The sequence below is a fragment of the Schistocerca piceifrons genome, chromosome 8, assembly GCF_021461385.2.
Source record: "Schistocerca piceifrons isolate TAMUIC-IGC-003096 chromosome 8, iqSchPice1.1, whole genome shotgun sequence".
Lineage (NCBI taxonomy): Eukaryota > Metazoa > Arthropoda > Insecta > Orthoptera > Acrididae > Schistocerca > Schistocerca piceifrons.
The window spans coordinates 134,863,094-134,881,549 of NC_060145.1; the positions used below are offsets into that span (position 1 = coordinate 134,863,094).

Consider the following 18,456-nt stretch of genomic DNA (forward strand, 5'->3'; position numbering starts at 1 on the left):
TCTGTCAGAGACAGCAATGGACCTGGAAGAGCAGCTGAACGGAATGGACAGTGTCTTGAAATGAGGATTTAAGATGAACATCAACAAAAGCAAAACGAATGTAGTCGAATTAAGTCAGGTGATGCTGAGGGAATTAGATTAGGAAATGCGACACTTAAAGTAGTAAAGAAGTTTTGCTATTTGGGGAGCAAAATAACTGATAATGGCCGAAGTAGAGAGGATATAAAATGTAGACTGGCAATGGCAAGGAAGGCGTTTCTGAAGAAGAGAAATTTGTTAACATCGAGTATAGATTTAAGTGTCAGGAAGTCGTTTCTGAAAGTATTTGTATGGAGTGTAGCCATGTATGGAAGTGAAATATGTACGGTATGTAGTTTGGACAAGAAGAGAATAGAAGCTTTCGAAATGTGGTGCTACATAAGAATGCTGAAGATTAGATAGGTAGATCACATAACTAATGAGGAGATATTGAATAGAATTGGGGAGAAGAGCAGTTTGTGGCACAACTTGACTAGAAGAAGGGATCGGTTGGTAGGACATGTTCTGAGGCATCAAGGGATCACCAATTTAGTATTGGAGGGCAGCGTGGAGGATAAAAACCGTAGAGGGAGACCAAGAGATGAATTCACTAAACAGATTCAGAAGGGTATAGGTTGCAGTAGGTACTGGTAGATGAAGATGCTTGCACAGGATAGAGTAGCATGGAGAGCTGCATCAAACCAGTCTCTGGACTGAAGACCACAACAACAACAACAACAATATGAAAATTCAATTCAAATAGCAACAGTGAACTACAAATAAAAAATGACAATCGATAGATAAACTGAAATACCAACATGCAAAACAAAAACACTGTGAACATATCCACCAACCTAATACATTTACTCGTTCTACATCTTTAAAAACTCGATTCGTTCCATATCACCTTCTCGCTTTATAGGGTGCACGCAGCACTATGAATGAATGATCGAATGATTGCGCAGGTACACCTGGAGTTGCTGGTGTCGGACTTGTCCCCAGAGGGCGCGCTATTGCCGGCGCACTCATTCTGTGTGGACGGCGTGCGCGTGGGCAGCGAGCTGCTGCTCGTCGCCTTCGCCTGCGCCTGCACAGGGCCGGCGCCATGTGTGCGCAAGTGTTGCAGGGACTACCAGGCCTACGACCTCACCGGCGGCGGCGGCTGCGTCTTCGTCACGGAAGAGGAAGAGTACCGCGACCCCAGTACCGGTCACTGGCGGCCAGCGCCAATGGTCAGTCTCTCTGGTAGTCCTTTTGTGACGCCACACCCTCGAAGGATGGCGATGGAGTCGTAAAACAACCGTTGACTACCGTAGACTATCACGAGTAAGCGTAGACTACCGTAGGTTTCCTTGTAGCTTTGGTCTGTTAAGATTTAACCGCATTGCCTGTACGTTAGGTGTGTTGCATACCTATCGGGCGTTACCTAATTTCGATCGCTTTATTTGCTAGGCGATCAGTTTCTTGTCAGATTCCCCTAGCAGCTGGAAGTGGTGAACTGTCTAGAAACTGAGGATATAAGAGGGGGTGCATAACATACAGAACATTTTTGCTCTACATAGTTAGCCTCCCATCTGTTACTTAAAAAACAAAATTGCAACTGTAAATATTTAATTCGAGTCTTATTCAAAAATTGTTAATTGGTACCATGGAACATAAGGACGATTTAGTAAAAAAATGTAAAAAAAAAAAGATACGGGTTTATCATGTAAATCTAGAAAATGCAATTTCTTCAAAACAAAGCAAAATTAAAAACTCAAAACAAAAAATGTAGAACATTGCTTCAGTAGTTCATCGAGCTTATACACTACTGGCCATTAAAATTGCTACACCACGAAGATGATGTGCTACAGACGCGAAATTTAACCGACAGGAAGAAGATTCTGTGATATGCAAATGATAAGTTTTTCAGAGCATTCACACAAGGTTGGCGCCGGTGGCAACACCTACAACGTCCTCACATGAGTAAAGTTTCCAACCGATTTCTCATACACAAACAGCAGTTGACCGGCCTTGCCTGGTCAAACGTTGTTGTGATGCCTTGTGTAAGGAGGAGAAATGCGTACCATCACGTTTCCGACTTTGATAAAGGTCGGATTGTAGCCTATCGCGAATGCGGTTTACCGTATCGCGACATTGCTGCTCGAGTTGGTCGAGATCCAATGACTGTTAGCAGAGTATGGAATCGGTGGGTTCAGGAGGGTAATACGGAACGCCGTGCTGGATCCCAACGGCCTCGTATCACTAGCAGTCCAGATGACAGTCATCTTATCCGCATGGCTGTAACGGATCGTGCAGCCCCGTCTCGATCCCTGAGTCAACACATGGGAACGTTTGGAAGACAACAACCATCTGCACGAACAGTTCGACGACGTTTGCAGCAGCATGGACTATCAGCTCGGAGACCATGGCTGCAGTTACCCTTGACGCTGCATCACTGACAGGAGCGCCTGCGATGGTGTACTCACCGACGAATGTGGGTGCACGAATGGCAAAACGTCACTTTTTCGGATGTGTCCAGGTTCTGTTTACAGAATCATGATGGTCGCATCCGTGTTTGGCGACATCGTGGTGAACGCACATTGGAAGCGTGTACTCGTCATCGCCATACTGGCGTATCACCTGGCGTGATGCGATGGGGTGCCATTGGTTACACGTCTCGGTCACCTCTTATTCGCACTCATGGCACTTTGAATAGTGGGCGTTACATTTCGGATGTGTTACGACCTGTGGCTCTACCCTTCATTTGATCCCTGCGAAACCCTACATTTCAGCAGGATAATTCACGACCGCATCTTGCTGGTCCTGTACGGGCCTTTCTGGATACAGAAAATGTTGGACTGCTGCCCTGGCCAGCACATTCTCCAGATCTCTCACCAATTGAAAACGTCTGGTCAATGGTGGCCGAGCAACTGGTTTGTCACAATATGCCAGTCACTACTCTTGATGAACTGTGGTATCGTGTTGAAGCTGCATGGGCAGCTGTACCTGTACACGCCATCCAAGCTCTGTTTGACTCAATGCCCAGGCGTATTATGGCCAGAGGTGGTTGTTCTGGGTAGTGATTTCTCAGGATCTATGCACCCAAATTGCGTGAAAATGTAATCACATGTCAGTTCTAGTATAATATATTTGTCCAATGAATACCCGTTTATCATCTGCATTTGTATTCGTGTAGCAATTTTAATGGCCAGTAGTGTAATTCGCTCGAATAGTTCAGAATGTTCTTCAAGCCATTCGCGAACAATTGTGGCCTGGTGATAAGCCCCAGTGTCATCCATACGTGAATGGCTGCAAATGGCCTCCAAGCAGCCAAACATAACCATTTCCACTCAATTATCGATTCATCTGGACCAGAGGACCTACAATCAGCTCTTACCAACTGAAATCGAGACATCTCATAAGGCCACGAGCTGTTAGCAAAGGCATCCGCGTGGGTCGTCTGCTGCCGTAGCCCTTTAACGCCTGATTTCGCTGCACTGCCCTAACGGACACGGTCGTCATACGTCCCACAAATCTTCCTGCGGGTTATTTCACGCAGTATTGCTTGTCTGTTAGCGCTGACAAGGGGACACGAACGCCGCGACTCTCGGTCGTTAAGCGACGGTTCAAATGGCTCAAACGGCTCTGAGTACTATGGGACTCAACATCTGGGGTCATCAGTCCCCTAGAGGGTTGGGGTTGTTGGGGGAAGAGACCAAACTGCGAGGTCATCGGTCTCATCGGATTGGTGAAGGACGGGGTAGGAAGTCGGCCGTGCCCTTTCAAAGGAACCATCCCGGCATTTGCGTGGAGCGATTTAGGGAAATCACGGAAAACAGGAATGAGAATGGCCGGACGCGGGATTGAACCGTCGTCCTCCCGAATGCGAGTCCAGTGCGCTAACCACTGTCAATCCCCTAGAACTTAGAACTACTTAAACCTAACTAATCTAGGGACATCACACACATACATGCCCGAGGCAGGACTCGAACCTGCGACTGTAGCAGCCGCGCGGTTCCGGACTGAAGCGCCTAGAACCGCTCGGCACCGCGGCCGGCTAAACGACGGCCGTCGGTTGCCGCGTTGTCGTTGGTGAGATTTGGTATTCTCGGAACAGTCTTGGATCTCGGAATTCTCTAATGATTTCCGAAAGTCGGAAACCTTTCCACATGAATCCGCCAAAGCAATGCTCTTTTATAACTTGTGTACGCGTTACTACCGCCATCTGCATACGTGCAGATCAGTATCCCGTGACGTTTGTCACCTCTCTGTAAAGCGTTCTAATCATGAGTCACATTACTAAATCAGCTTAAAAGCTACTACTGTTCATAAATTCTCAGAGTGATCTAAAAATGAAAGTGCTCCAGAACATAGTTCAAAATTACTTGGTGCTACAGAATTTAACGTATGTACTATGCATTTCTTTGTGTGCAAATAGGTATTAAAAGTATTCCCAAACTACAGATACTGTTTTGAGCAGTGATCGATTAATTTTCATTAAAGATATTACTTTGTTTATTAAGCTGTACAGTTGATAAACGTTGCAATGTAGACACTGTTATTACTTTTTTCATGCTTGACAACGGGGAAATTTATAGATGAGATGAGACTGAAGTTGCAAACATGTACTCGCCTAATTCCAGTGTTAAGAGTTTACGTTTTATTTCCCAATTCTAAACGTAGAAAAATGTATTACCCTGGAATTTACCGTTATGCGACTACATCCTATCCAAATCGTGCAAATGGCTCTGAGCACTATGGGACTTAACGTCTGGGGTCATCAGTCCCCTAGAACATAGACCTACTTAAACCTAACTAACCTAAGGACGTCACACACATCCATGCCCGAGGCAGGATTCGAACCTGCGACCGTAGCGGTCGCGCGGTTCCAGACTTTAGCGCCTAGAACCGCTCGGCCACGCCGGCCGCCCTATATCCTATTCATAGTGCGTAATGAATATAGGTACGAACCCCGATTACACCTTTATGTTCTCTTTTTAATACATTGTCGGACAAAAATAGATTACCCTCAAGGACAACGTCATTTTATTGACGAGTGAGGTGACAAATAGTTCATCATTGTAGGAGTACATGATAACAATTTCAGACCAAATAAAACACACATGCCACAGTAAATGATGCTCAAATGGTCGCATCAACACAGTGTACCCCCGTATGACGGCAACGCGAGCATCTGTTCTCGTGTGCAAACGATCACAAAACTTGCCGAATGGTATCCTGCGATAAGTTATCTCAATAATGATATTTCCACTCTGCAACGGAGTGTGCACTGATATGAAACTTCCTGGCAGATTAAAACTGTGTGCCGGACCAAGACTCCAACTCGGGACCTTTGCCTTTCGAGGGCAAGTGCTCTACCATCTGAGCTACCCAAACACCCGTCCTCACAGCCTTACTTCTGCCAGTACCTCGTCTCCTACCTTCCAGACTTTACAGAAGCTCTCCTGCGAACCTTGAAGAACTAGCACTCCTGAAAGAAAGGATATTGCGGAGACATGGGTTAGCCACAGATTTAATCTGCCAGGAAGTTTCATATCAGCGCACACCCCGCTGCAGAGTGAAAATCTCATTCTGGAAACATCACCTAGGCTGTGGCTAAGCCATGTCTCCGCAATATCCTTTCTAAAAATGTTCAAATGTGTGTGAAATCTTATGGGACTTAACTGCTAAGGTCATCAGTCCCTAAGCTTACACACTACTTAAGCTAAATTATCCTAAGGACAAACACACACACCCATGCCCGATGGAGGACTCGAACCTCCGCCGGGACCAAATATCCTTTATTTCAGGACTGGTAGTTCTGCAAGGTTCGCAGGTGAGCTTCTGTAAAGTTTGGAATGTAGGAGACGAGGTACTGGCAGAAGTAAAGCTGTGAGGACAGGCGTGAGTCGTGTTTGGGTAGACAGATGGTAAAGCACTTGTCCACGAAAGGCAAAGGTCCCGAGTTCGAGTCTCGGTCCGGCACACAGTTTTAATCTGCGAGGAAGTTTCAATTATCTCAATCATCTTGCTCCTTTTGCTGCATTCGGGAGTAGTGCTCGAAAACCTCGGAGAAAGAGTACGTTCCTGCCCTAATTTCCCATACGGGTTTAATTGGCGAGACATCTAGAGTTGCTGGCCAGTTTAGTTGTTGAACACTGCTAAGGGCAGGCTGTGTCGAGGGATCCGTATTTGCACGTGCATTGTCCTGCTGAAAAAGCACATCACCTTCCTGTCGAAGCAATGGTAGTTGCACAGTGATAATAGCGTGTGGAATGTAGTGGCCTCCAGTTGTATGAAGCATAGAATGGGAGCTGTGTGTCGTGGGCGAATACACTGCGCAATAGGTAGGTCACCAGGTCTACGCTATGCACATGTACGTTCATCACTCGCATACAGAAAAAATCTTACCTCATCACTGAAGGCAATCGAGCGCCATTCCGCTCTCCAGTGAATCCTTTCACGACAACACAGTAGCCATTCCTGGCAGTAAATGGAAATGAGTGTTTGGCGCCATTGGCCGTTACGTCCCTTACGGGGCAGGTCCTGCCGCCTTCGTGCAGGTCTTATTAAATTCGACGCCACATTGGGCGACCTGCGCGCCGGGTGGGGCTGAAATAATGATGAAGACAACAAAACACACAGTCCCTGAGAGGAGAAAATCCCCAACACAGCCGGGAATTGAACCCGGGCCCGTAGGACGGCAATCCGTCACGCTGACCACTCAGCTACCGTTTTCTTCTTTTTTTGAACCTCATTTTGTTCGTTTTTTTCGTTCGTTGCATTTGCTTGGGGTGGACGTCGCGAGACACCCGTTTAAGTTCGTCCTTGATTAATTAACTCAGTTTTTTTATTTATTTTTTTTTATTACAGAGAGCAGCTAGCCCTCTGACCCAACACGCTGAGCTACCGTGCCGGCATTCTCATTTTGTTCGTTTTCGTTCGTTGTATCTGCTCTGGGCGGACGTCGAAAGACACCCGTTTCAGTTCGTTGTTGATCCATTAACTCAGTTTTTTTTTATTACAGAGGGCAGCTAGCCCTCTGACCGAACACGCTGAGCTACCGTGCCAAAAGAGAATTTTTGGCACTGTAGGATCTTTAAATATATATTACGTTCCCAGAATCAGATTTTCACTCTGCAGCGGATCCTGGCAGATTAAAAGTATGTGCCGGACCGAGACTCGGAAACTTTGCCTTTCGCGGGCAAGTATTCTACCAACTGAGCTACCCAAGCACTCGTTTTGTTGGCTTTTGTTCGTTGCATTTGCTCGGGGCGGACGTCGTAAGCCATCCGTTTAAGTTCGTTGTTGATCGGTTAACTCTGTTTTTTTTTTTGATTATTACAGAGGGCAGCTAACCCTCTGACCAAACACGCTAAGCTACCGTGCCGGCAATCGAGGCGGACGTGGTTATAGTGTCAGTGGTAGCCTGACCAGAGGCACAGCCTACTGCAATAAGACGTTTACCAATGGTCCACGATGACACAGCGGGCGCAACATGTGTCCGGATTTCATCCCTGGACGACATTCGAACGGCTACCGCTGCTCATTGCGTGAATCTTAACGTACACTAATGTGACCAAAAGTATCTGGACACCCCCAAAAGCATACGTTTTTCATATTAGGTGCATTGTGATGTGCCACGTACTGCCAGGTACTCCATATCAGCGACCTCAGTAGTCATTAGACATCGTGAGAGAGGAGAATGGGGAGCTCCGCGGAACTCACGGCCTTCGAACGTGGTCGGGTGATTGGGTGTTACTTGTGTCATACGTCTGTACGCGAGATTTCCAAACTCCTAAAGGCATCTACGTCCACTATTTCCGATGTGATAGTGAAGTGGAAACGTAAAGGGACACGTACAGCACACAAGCGTATAGGCCGACCTCGTCTCTTGTCTGACAGAGACCGCCGACAGTTGAAGACGGTCGCAATGTGTAACAAGCAGACATCTATCCAGACCATCACACAGGAACTCAAGACTGCATCAGGATCGACTGCAGATACTATGACAGTTAGGTGGGAGGTGAGAAAACTTGGATTTCATGGTCGAGCGGCTGCTCATAAGCCACACATCACGCCAGTAAATGCCAAACGACGCCTCGCATGGTCTAAGGAGCGTAATCAGTGGACGATTGAACAGTGGAGAAACATTGTGTGGAGTGACGAATCACGGTACACATTGTGGGGATCCGATGGCAGGGTGAATGTCATCTGCAAGTGCGTGTATTTCAACTGTTCAACTGTTTGTGAAATCTTATGGGACTTAACTGCTAAGGTCATCAGTCCCTAAGCTTACACACTACTAAATTATCCTAAGGACAAACACACACACCCATGCCCGAGGGAGGACTCGAACCTCCGCCGGGATCAGTCGCACAGTCTATGACTGTAGCGCCTAAGACCACTCGGCTAATCCCGCGCGGCAGTGCGTGTAGTGCCAACAGTAAAATTCCGAGGCGGTGGTGTCACGGTGTGGTCGTATTTTTCATGGAGGGGGCTTGCGCCCCTTGTTGTTTTGCGTGGCACTATCACAGCACAGGCCTACGTTGATGTTTTAAGCACCTTCTTGCTTCCCACTGTTGAAAAGTAGTTCGGGGATGACGATTGCATCTTTCAACACTATCGAGCACCTGTGTATAATGCACGGCCTGTGGCGGAGAGGTTGCACGACAATAACATCCCTGTGATGGACTGGCCTGCACAGAATCCCGACCTGAATTCTATAGAACACCTTTGGAATGTTTTGAAACGCCGCTTTCGTGCCAGGCCTCGCCGACTGACATCGATACCTCTCCTCAGTGCAGCACCCCGTGAAGAATGGGCTGCCATTCCCCAAGAAACCTTCCTGCACCTGATTGAACGTATGCCTACGAGAGTGGAAGCTGTCATCAAGGCTAAGGGTAAGCCAAAACCATACTGAATTCCAGCATTAGTGATGGAGGGCGCTACGAACTTGTAAGTCATTTTCCGCCAGGTGTCCAGATACGTTTGATCACATGGTGTACGTCGGCACTACGCGGAAATCTGGAATCTGGTCTACAAGTGTTCCAAAGACCACTGTTAAAAGCAATGACGTACCACCGATGCATTGTGGCCAACATGTGCAACAATTCGTCGGTATGTCAGTCCAGCTTCTCGCAGATCCACACTATTTGACCCCATTCAGAAAGCTATTCAAGACGAGTACATACTCATTGGTGTGGCATGGTTGTCCGTAGAATGATTGTTGCAAACACTGCTCACATCTAAACTCAGCACAGGAACTGCCTGCAGAGTCAAAACAGATGGTGCATAGGTAGGCCTCCTGAGCCCCATCTGACCGTCGACTGCTGTGACAAAAATGTTCAAATGGCTCTGAGCACTATGGGACTTAACTTCTGAGGTCATCAGTCCCCTAGAACTTAGAACTACTTAAACCTAACTAACCTAAGGACATCACACACATCCATGCCCGAACCAGGATTCGAACCTGCGACCGTAGCGGTCGCGCGGTTCCGGACTGAAGCGCCTAGAACCGCTCGGCCACTTCGGCCGGCGATTGCTGTTACAAATGAATCACTAACACTATAGTCCCTCAGCGTACACACAGAGTGCGCCTATAAAATAACGGGACTGTGGCTGTCACAAAGTACACTACCAATAGCTGTGAAGATTGAAGCCTCCTCAGCAGGATGCGGCTCTTCTGGTGTCCGTAGACAAATCAGTGTGGCCGGGGTCTTCGTTTGTGTGAGAGCTGTCTTGTTGTTTGCCGGTTGAATGAGAAGTGTAATAACAGAGCAACGAATTATCTTGAAGTTTCACATGACATCTCTAAAAAGTGCTTCTGAAACTTATCCTTTACTAAAAGAAGTGTATGGGGAGGATTATTTATCACGTACGCGAGTTTGTGAGTGATTCAAGCGTTTCCATTACGACCGAAAAGATGTTGAAGATGACTCACGCCTGTTACGCCCTTCAACATCAAAAACGGACGAAAAGATCGTAAAAATAGGTAATCTGATTCGATCTGGCCGTCGTTTGTTACTCGATTGAATGCTGAAACTGTAGGAATTGACAAATAATGCGTAATGCAGATTTTACATAACCCATTTAACATGGAAAAAGAGTGCGAAATTGATGGCCAAAATTTTCACTATTAAACAAAGAGAATCTCGTGAAAATGTTTCTACTGATACTTTGTACACCACTGAAAACGATACTAACTTCTTGGAAAGAGTGATAACATATGAAGAATCTTGGCTTTTTTCATTTATGATCCACAAAACTAAGCGCTATTCCATGCACTGGAAGAGCCAAACTTCACGGAGAGTGAAAAAAGCTCGAATGAGCAAATCGAGACTAAAGCGACGACCATTGTTTTTACAATATTCGTTGAACTGTGCATCTTCACTTGCTTCCGGAACGTAAGACCGTTAATCGAAATTACTAGCCTGAGGTTCTTGCTCAACTCTGTGAGAATAAAAGAAAAAAAAAAAAACGCGAATTGTAGAAGAACAAGTCAGAGGTTCAGCAAGAAGGCAACGCACCAGATCAGACAGCACTGTCTGTTGAGAGGTTTCTGGCGTAGTACAACATCCCATTGTTAGACTACCCATCTTAGCACCATGTGTCTTTTATCTGTCCACCAAGGTCAAATCTTCATTAAAAATAACAAGACTGCAGTCCCTTGACTCACAGAGGAAGACTTCCAGCACTTTTTCTATCAATGGAAAATTCACATGGAGCGTTGTAATGATAAACGAGCGGAATATATTGAGGGTGGCATTAACTAAATATGTATGTTTTCGAAACGAAGTGTTTAGTTCTGTCGTGTCATAGCCACACCTCGTGTTGTTCCCTGGTGCCACTTAATTTAGTCCTCGAGGACATTGCGTTTTTTTATTTTTTCGGGCAGTGTACAGTTTTACTGTCCGACTGCTTTAATTGTTTAGACACACGCTCACGTTGACTTTATCCTGGAAAAGCGATAACGCTTAGCCACGTGTAGTGGCCGCGCGGTTAGAGGCGCCATGTCACTGACCGCGCTGCTTCTCCCGCCGGAGGATTGAGTCCTCCCTCGGGCATGGGTCTGCGTGTTGTTCTTAGTATAAGTTAGTTTAAGTTGTGTGTAAGTCTAGGGACCGACGACCTCAGCAGTTTCGTCCCTTAGGAATTCACACACATCTAAACATTTTTGATAACGCTTATTAATTAGCATTTAGCGAAAGGAGTGTTATAAGCTTTGCGTCAAATGGTATTGTTGCCGAATGACTGACCTGCAGATGTCTTGCGCCTGCAGGATCCTGAGGCGAGTAGATCGTACTTCCTGCTACGCAACCGCAAGCCCAACTGCACCGTGCGGTCACACCGTCTGCAGAGCAACACGGACGACTTCCGTCTCCGGGAAGATGGACATCTCCTGGTGAGGAAACCAGTCTGCCGTGCACACGTTTTATCCTTTTATTTGGTCACAAAGTACAACGTAACTTTCTTCTTATTTATGGCCCCTTGCGCTGAAGGAGGAGGATGAGCTGTCTAAGAGCATCTTGTTGCTCCTTTATGTCTATTTAATATTTTTATATTTTGTTAAAATTCATGTTCAGTGGATTTTTGCATAATATTACAGCCAAACAACGATTCAAAATTTTAGTTCTGTTGCAGTTACAATGATAGGTTGTACAGCTGCAGCTGATTCTTCCTATTGATATGTAATATGTTTGTTCTTTCCTGTGCTTTCATGGCGACTGTATTTGTTATCAGTATCGGTGTATTCTACTTTATAGTGTTTTCTGTTGTGCAGCTCCACCGTGTGTTTGTTAAATCTAATATGTATATAAATGAATTTAATACTTCAAACTAAAATATCTGTGTACTTTGTTGCTCAATGATTATCTGTTGTTGTGGTCTTCAGTCCAGAGACTGGTTTGATGCAGCTCTCCATGCTACTCTATCCTGTGCAAGCTTCCTCATCTACCAGTAGCTACTGCAACCTACATCCTTCTGAATCTGCTTAGTGTATTCATTTCTTGGTTTGCCTCTACGGTTTCTACCCTCCACGCTGCCCTCCAATGCTAAATTGGTGATCCCTTGATACCTCAGAACATGTCCTACCAACCGAACCCTTCTTCTAGACAAGGTGTGCCACAGATTTCTCTTCTCCCCAATTCTATGCAATACCTCCTCATTAGTTATGTGATCTACCCATCTAATCTTCAGCACTCTTCTCTAGCACCACATTTCGAAAGCTTCTATTCTCTTCTTGTCCAAACTATTGATCGTCCACGTTTCACTTCCATACATGGCCACACTCCACACAAATACTTCCAGAAACGACTTCGTGACACTTAAATCTATACTCGATGTTAACAAATTTCTCTTGTTCAGAAACGCTTTCCTTGCCATTGCCAGTCTACATTTTATATCCTCTCTACTTCGACCATCATCAGTTACTTTGCTCCCCAAAGAGCAAAACTCATTTACTACTTTAAGCGCCTCATTTCCTAATCTAATACCGTCAGCATCACCCGATTTAATTCGACTAGATTCTATTATCCTAGTTTTGCTTATCTTGATGTTCATCTTATATCCTCCTTTCGAGACACTGTCCATTCCGTTCAGCTGCCCTTCCAGGACCTTCGCTGTCTCTGACAGAATTAGTATGTCATTCGCAAACCTCGATGATTTTATTTCTTCTCCATGGATTTTAATTCCTACTCCGAATTTTTCTTTTGTTTCCTTCACTGCTTGCTCAGTATGCAGATTGAATAACATCGGGAAGAGGCTACAACCCTGTCCCACTCCCCAACCACTGCTTCCCTTTCATGAACCTCGATTCTTATAACTGCCATTTGGTTTCTGTACAGATTGTAAATAGCCTTTCGCTCCCTGTATTTTACCCCTGCCACCTTCAAATTTTGAAAGAGAGTATTCCAGTCAACATTGTCAAAAGCTTTGTCTAAGTCTACAAATGCTAGAAACGTAGATGTCCCTTTCTTTAATCCATTTTCCAAGATAAGTCGTAGGGTCAGTATTGCCACACGAGTTCCAACATTTCTACAGAATCTAAAGGGATTGGAATTATTATATTCTTCTTGAAGTCTGAGGGTATTTCGCCTGTCTCATACATCTTGCTCACCAGATGGTAGTGTTTTGTCATGACTGGCTCTCCCAAGGCCGTCAGTAGTTCTAATGGAATGTTGTCTACTCCCGGGGTCCTGTTTCGACTCAGGTCTTTCAGTGCTCTGTCAAACTCTTCACGCAGTATCATATCTCCCATTTCATCTTCATCTACATCCTCTTCTATTTCCACAATATTGTCCTCAAGTACATCACACTTGTATAGACAATCTATATACTCCTTCCACCTTTCTGCTTTCCCTTCTTTGCTTAGAACTGGGTTTCCATCTGAGCTCTTGATATTCATACAAGGGGTTCTCTTTTCTCCAAAGGTCTCAGTATCTATCTTTTCTCCAAAGGTCTCAGTATCTATCTTACCCCTAGTGAGATAAGCCTCTACATCCTTACATTTGTCCTCTAGCCATTCCTGCTTAGCCATTTTGCACTTCCTGTCGATCTCATTTTTGAGACGTTTGTATTCCTTTTTGCCTGCTTCATTTACTGCATTTTTATATTTTCTCCTTTCATCAATTAAATTCAATATTTTTCTATTACACAAGGATTTCTACTAGCCTTTGTCTGTTAATTACTTGATCTTCTGCTGCCCTCAAAGCTACCCATTCTTCTTTACTGTATTTATTTCCCCCATTCCTGTCAATCGTTCATTAATGTTCTCCCTGAAACTCTCTACAACCTCTGGTTCTGTCAGTTTATACAAATCTCATCTCCTGAATTCCCACTTTTTTGCAGTTTCTTCAGTTTTAAGTGATTAGTTTTAAATGACAATTAGATGAGTTAAAATGACAGTTAGATAATAATGATTATCTAATTGTCATGAATCACGTATGTGTTGAATTGTCTAAATATGAGTAATGCTGCTGTCGCCGTTTGACTGTTATTCAATTTCCTTCTGGTTACAGTATTTCATTTTCGACTTTGTGGCATTTTTCAGATGATTACTTAATGTTCTTTAGAAATAAATGAAAAGTGGCTGTGAGAGTAGGGTGCGTGCATAAAATATACTGTATATTGGAACATGATTAAAAATTACTGCTTAAATAATCAAGAAAGAAATTTTGGAAGAATAATTGAAAGAAATTGGAAAGCACTCATTATCTGAGTGAACTTTAACTGGCATTAATAACAGCAGACCTTCAATATTCAATACATATATTCAGCATTTAAGTTTACGTACTTCTTCTTCTTGTTACTGCCATTGTGCGTAGGGTTTGGTCGGACAATACTGGTTCCTGATCGCCCCTCCTTCTACTCACGCAAATTGTTCTTGTTTGCTTTGATCCTCTTGATGCAGAATTCTCGGCGCGGGCGAAATGATGAACAGAATATGCACGTACGAATAAACTTTGCTTTCCTAATAACTTTCTATAACCCATCTTTAATGTACGGTTGGAACACACATTTTTAACAGTATTAACTCGACGGAACTCGTAATACGTTTGCCCGCTATAACTTATGAAGACAAAAGTGAAGATTAATCAATTGAAGAGCGTATCTCTCCTTGTTTTGTTTTTATGTCTATATTATCTACTCGATTCTTTACATAAATAACATTGTTCGTCACACTATATGTAAAAAAAAACATCATATTCATTCTTTGACCACACATTTATGTGGTACTGGTACTTGATTGCACGAACTGAAGGTATAATGTAGATTGTCTGTAGGTGTTGTCAACATGCAGTGTAACTAATTTGAAAAGGGAAGTAATTTGAAAAAGGCTACAAAGCTGAAACTGTTGTAGTGTATCCAGGAGGAAATAAAATAAGTCGAGTGGAGAAAATGTTGTCATCTAAGAAATTTGTTACAATAATTTATTTATTTTTTGTAGTATGTGTGAGATATTTGTGCTTTCGCATTGTTAGGGGTCATTGTGCGTCAAGTTTATGCATATATTCTACGGTGGATGATGGGAGTTTATGGAGGGGGGAGGGGGAGAGGTGGTTTCTTATCTAAGTATATAGATATCATTTAGTGATCTCTTAGGGATCTAATTATAAATGACAGTTCAGGGAAACGTGTCGTTGTCCTTAATGCGATGGTTATAGTTAGATAATTGTATTTTTTTGGGTTTGCTGAGGGCTGGTTGACTTACGCTAAGTTTGGCTACCATATCCGATGTCAGCAAGCACGTCCAACACCTTGGTCATGGTTTTTCTAACTTCAGTTGTGGAATGTAGTCCGTGTTAGCCTGTGTGGCTTGTCACTGGGTGTTACAGAGACTAACGGATGACAAAAAGTCTTTGTAAAAGTGTGCGACCATGACGCATTTATACATAAAATTTTTGTGTCTTGATTTCTTCTAATTACGCATTTCGGTAGACTGCCATCATAAGATCAATAACTTAACCAAGTAGTGTCATGTACTGTGTGACGAAATACATTGTACTTGCTGTCTCAGTTGCTGATCTAATGACGGCAGTCTGCCGAAATAAACAAATGAAGTGTGATCTATATAGGAAAATATAAGATTACTTCAGAGATCTTGAAAGGCAGTCATCTTCATGCGGTATATAGGTATAGCATAAATATTCTGCTGCTGATCCAATACTGATTTTGTACAGAGTAGTAAAGGTCCTCTTAACGTATTTTGCGACTATTAGAGTCGAGTATGGGAACTTTACAGAGAAAATATGCTTACTAAACGAAACTGAGCAAGAGCCTAATACGAACACGTCTCTTATACTTACCAATATTTAAGTTCCTCAGTGACCTTCACGTTGAAATAACAACGTTATAAATCGATAATACTTCGTTTATTATCCTTTAAGCATGTAGTAGACTCTCTAACAATGCCTAGGTTCATCCACTGTTGTGTTAAAAGTTAAGCCCATCTCACTCTCATGCTGAAGTGACCATTGCTGTTAGCATTTCCACATTAATTTAACAGGTTATCAATTTTCCATATGCCGTTTCGTTTCTGTTCAGATATCGATAGGTCCTGCCAATGGAAGTTACTAACAACTACGCTGTTGTTCCTTCCACAAATTTCGTAAATAATTCCGCGCATGTAATAAAATGTTTTCGGGTTTCCAACCGCGTCAAGTACATCGAACAAACAGTGCGCACTGTGGAACAACGCAGGAAAGAACATCAGAGGTATTATCGCCTACGCTATCCAGAAAAATCTGTGTTAGCTGAGCATGCGTTAGGAAACGGTCACCACATAAAATTTGACGATACCTCTGTCGTGGCTCGCATCAACGGCATTAATAAAGGAAGCTATTAAAATAAAAATTACCGCAAACACCCTGAACAGAGACGGTGGCTTGCAGCTCAGCGCTGCGTGGGATCCAGCGATCGCGCGGTTAAAGAGGGCACATCGAACGCCGACTCAAAACATGCCCGTATATGGCAATGTCATGGGCACCAGTGACGTCACAGCCGGCAGGTAGCGTATATGAGGGCGCACCAACAGCCCACTGGCAGTCATAACACTTGACAATGGCCAAGGAGTGCTTGGCCGAAAGCTCGTGTGGTTTTAAGCAATTGACGCAGTTGGAAACCCGAGAACATTTTATTCAATGTTATCGCCGCGAGACTGTGCATTCAAACATAAATTCCGCGCGTGTTTCTGCGAATAAACCGGATCACAAAAAGACTTTTACCCTACGAACCGACGTCATGCTTCCCACTTACAGTCATACTATCTATCAAATTCTTCGCACTAGATGTGCATGAAGTGGCTGCACGCGGCCGCTTCCCACGTAACGGCTCTCTACCCACATAAGCTCTATCTTTATTTTTCATTAAAAAACAACGACGCGTCTTGAAGAAATTTTCCGAGTGGGAAGGAAATCAGTAGATGTGATACACATGCCGGCCGCTGTGGCCGAGCGGTTCTAGGCGCTTCAGTCCGGAATCGCGCTGCTGCAACGGTCGCAGGTTCGAATCCTGCCTCCGGCATGGATGTGTGTGATGTCCTTAGGTTAGTTGGGTTTAAGTAATTCTAAGTCTAGGGGACTGATGACCTCAGATGTTAAGTCCCATACTGCTTAGAGCAATTTGAACCATTTTGATACACATGTGCAGACAAACAAATGCTTCAGACTTCAGAAAAATAGGATGATTTGTTCACGAGGAAGAACTTCACAAATTGAGCAGCGAATAACGCGTTGGTCCACCTGTGCCGCTTATGTAAGCAGTTATTTAGCTTGGCAATGATTGACAGAGTTGTTGGATCTCCTTCTGAGGGATATCGTGCCGAATTCTTTCCAATTGGCGCGCCATATCGTCAAAATATCGAGCTGGTTGGAGGTCCCTGCCGATAATTGTCAAAACATTTTCAGTTGGGGAGAGATCCGGCGACCTTGCTGGCCCAGCTAGGGTTTGGCAAGTACGAGGACAAGCAGTAGAAACTCTTGGCGCCTGCGGGAGGGCATTATCTCGGTGAAATGTAAGCCCAGGATGGCTTGCCATAAGGAGTCGTACTATGGAATGATATGGCACCCCAGAGCGCCACGCCTGCCTGTCGCGCCGTACAGCGGGCGACAACCGGCTGGTATCCCACTGCTGTCTGGGGCGTCTCCAGAGACTTCTTCGCTGGTTATCGGGGCTCAGCTCAAAGCGGATCTCATCACTGACAGTCCTACTCCACTCAATGAGATTCCAGGCCGACGACGTGTACGGGGACGAACCAGACAGCTATGGGATACCAGCCCGTCGTCCACTATATGGCGCGACGACCAAGGGTGATGGTCTGGGAAGCCATTTCTTTGTATAGGGTTGTCATCCGCGCTACCTTTGCAGCACAGCCACACATCGAGGAAATTCTGCACCTCGTACTGCTGTCTTCCAGGGCAGGCTATCCTCGGCTTGCATGTCACCAAGCTAATGCCCGCCTGCACTCGACGAGAGTTTCTACTGCCTTTCTTCGTGCTTGCTAAATCCTACCTTGGCCAGCAAAGTCGCCGGATATTTCCTGAATTGAAAATGTTTGGAGCATTAAAGGCAGAGCCCTCCAGCCAACTGAACAGAATTTGGCACGATATCCCTCAGAAGGACACCCAGAAACTCTGTGTATCAATGCCGAGCCGAATAACTGCTTGCGTAAGGGTCAGAGATGGACCAATGCGGTACTGACTTGCTCAATTTGTGAAGCTCTTTCTTCTAAGTATATCTAAGTATATCGTACAAACATACCGCCGTTTGAGTCTCGTACAGATTCCCGTATGGAGGACACAGTGATAGACATCCCTGGGGTTGTGAAGCACCTGAATGAGTTGAAAATAAATAAATCGCCAGGTCCTGATGGGATTCCAATTCGGTTTTACAGACAGTACTCTAATGCATTGGTTCCTTACTTGGCTTGCATTTATCGCGAATCTCTTGCCCAACGTA

General features: G+C 44.6%; 1 protein-coding gene across 1 annotated transcript in view; it reads left to right on the plus strand.

Moving 5' to 3' along the window:
* LOC124712057 overlaps positions 1 to 18,456 on the plus strand; it is a 66,329-nt gene that overhangs the window by 37,884 nt on the left and 9,989 nt on the right. The window contains exons 3-4 of the mRNA XM_047242352.1: positions 984 to 1,250; positions 11,282 to 11,404. Coding sequence (XP_047098308.1) covers positions 984 to 1,250; positions 11,282 to 11,404 — 390 coding nt within the window. The remainder of the gene's footprint in view (positions 1 to 983; positions 1,251 to 11,281; positions 11,405 to 18,456) is intronic.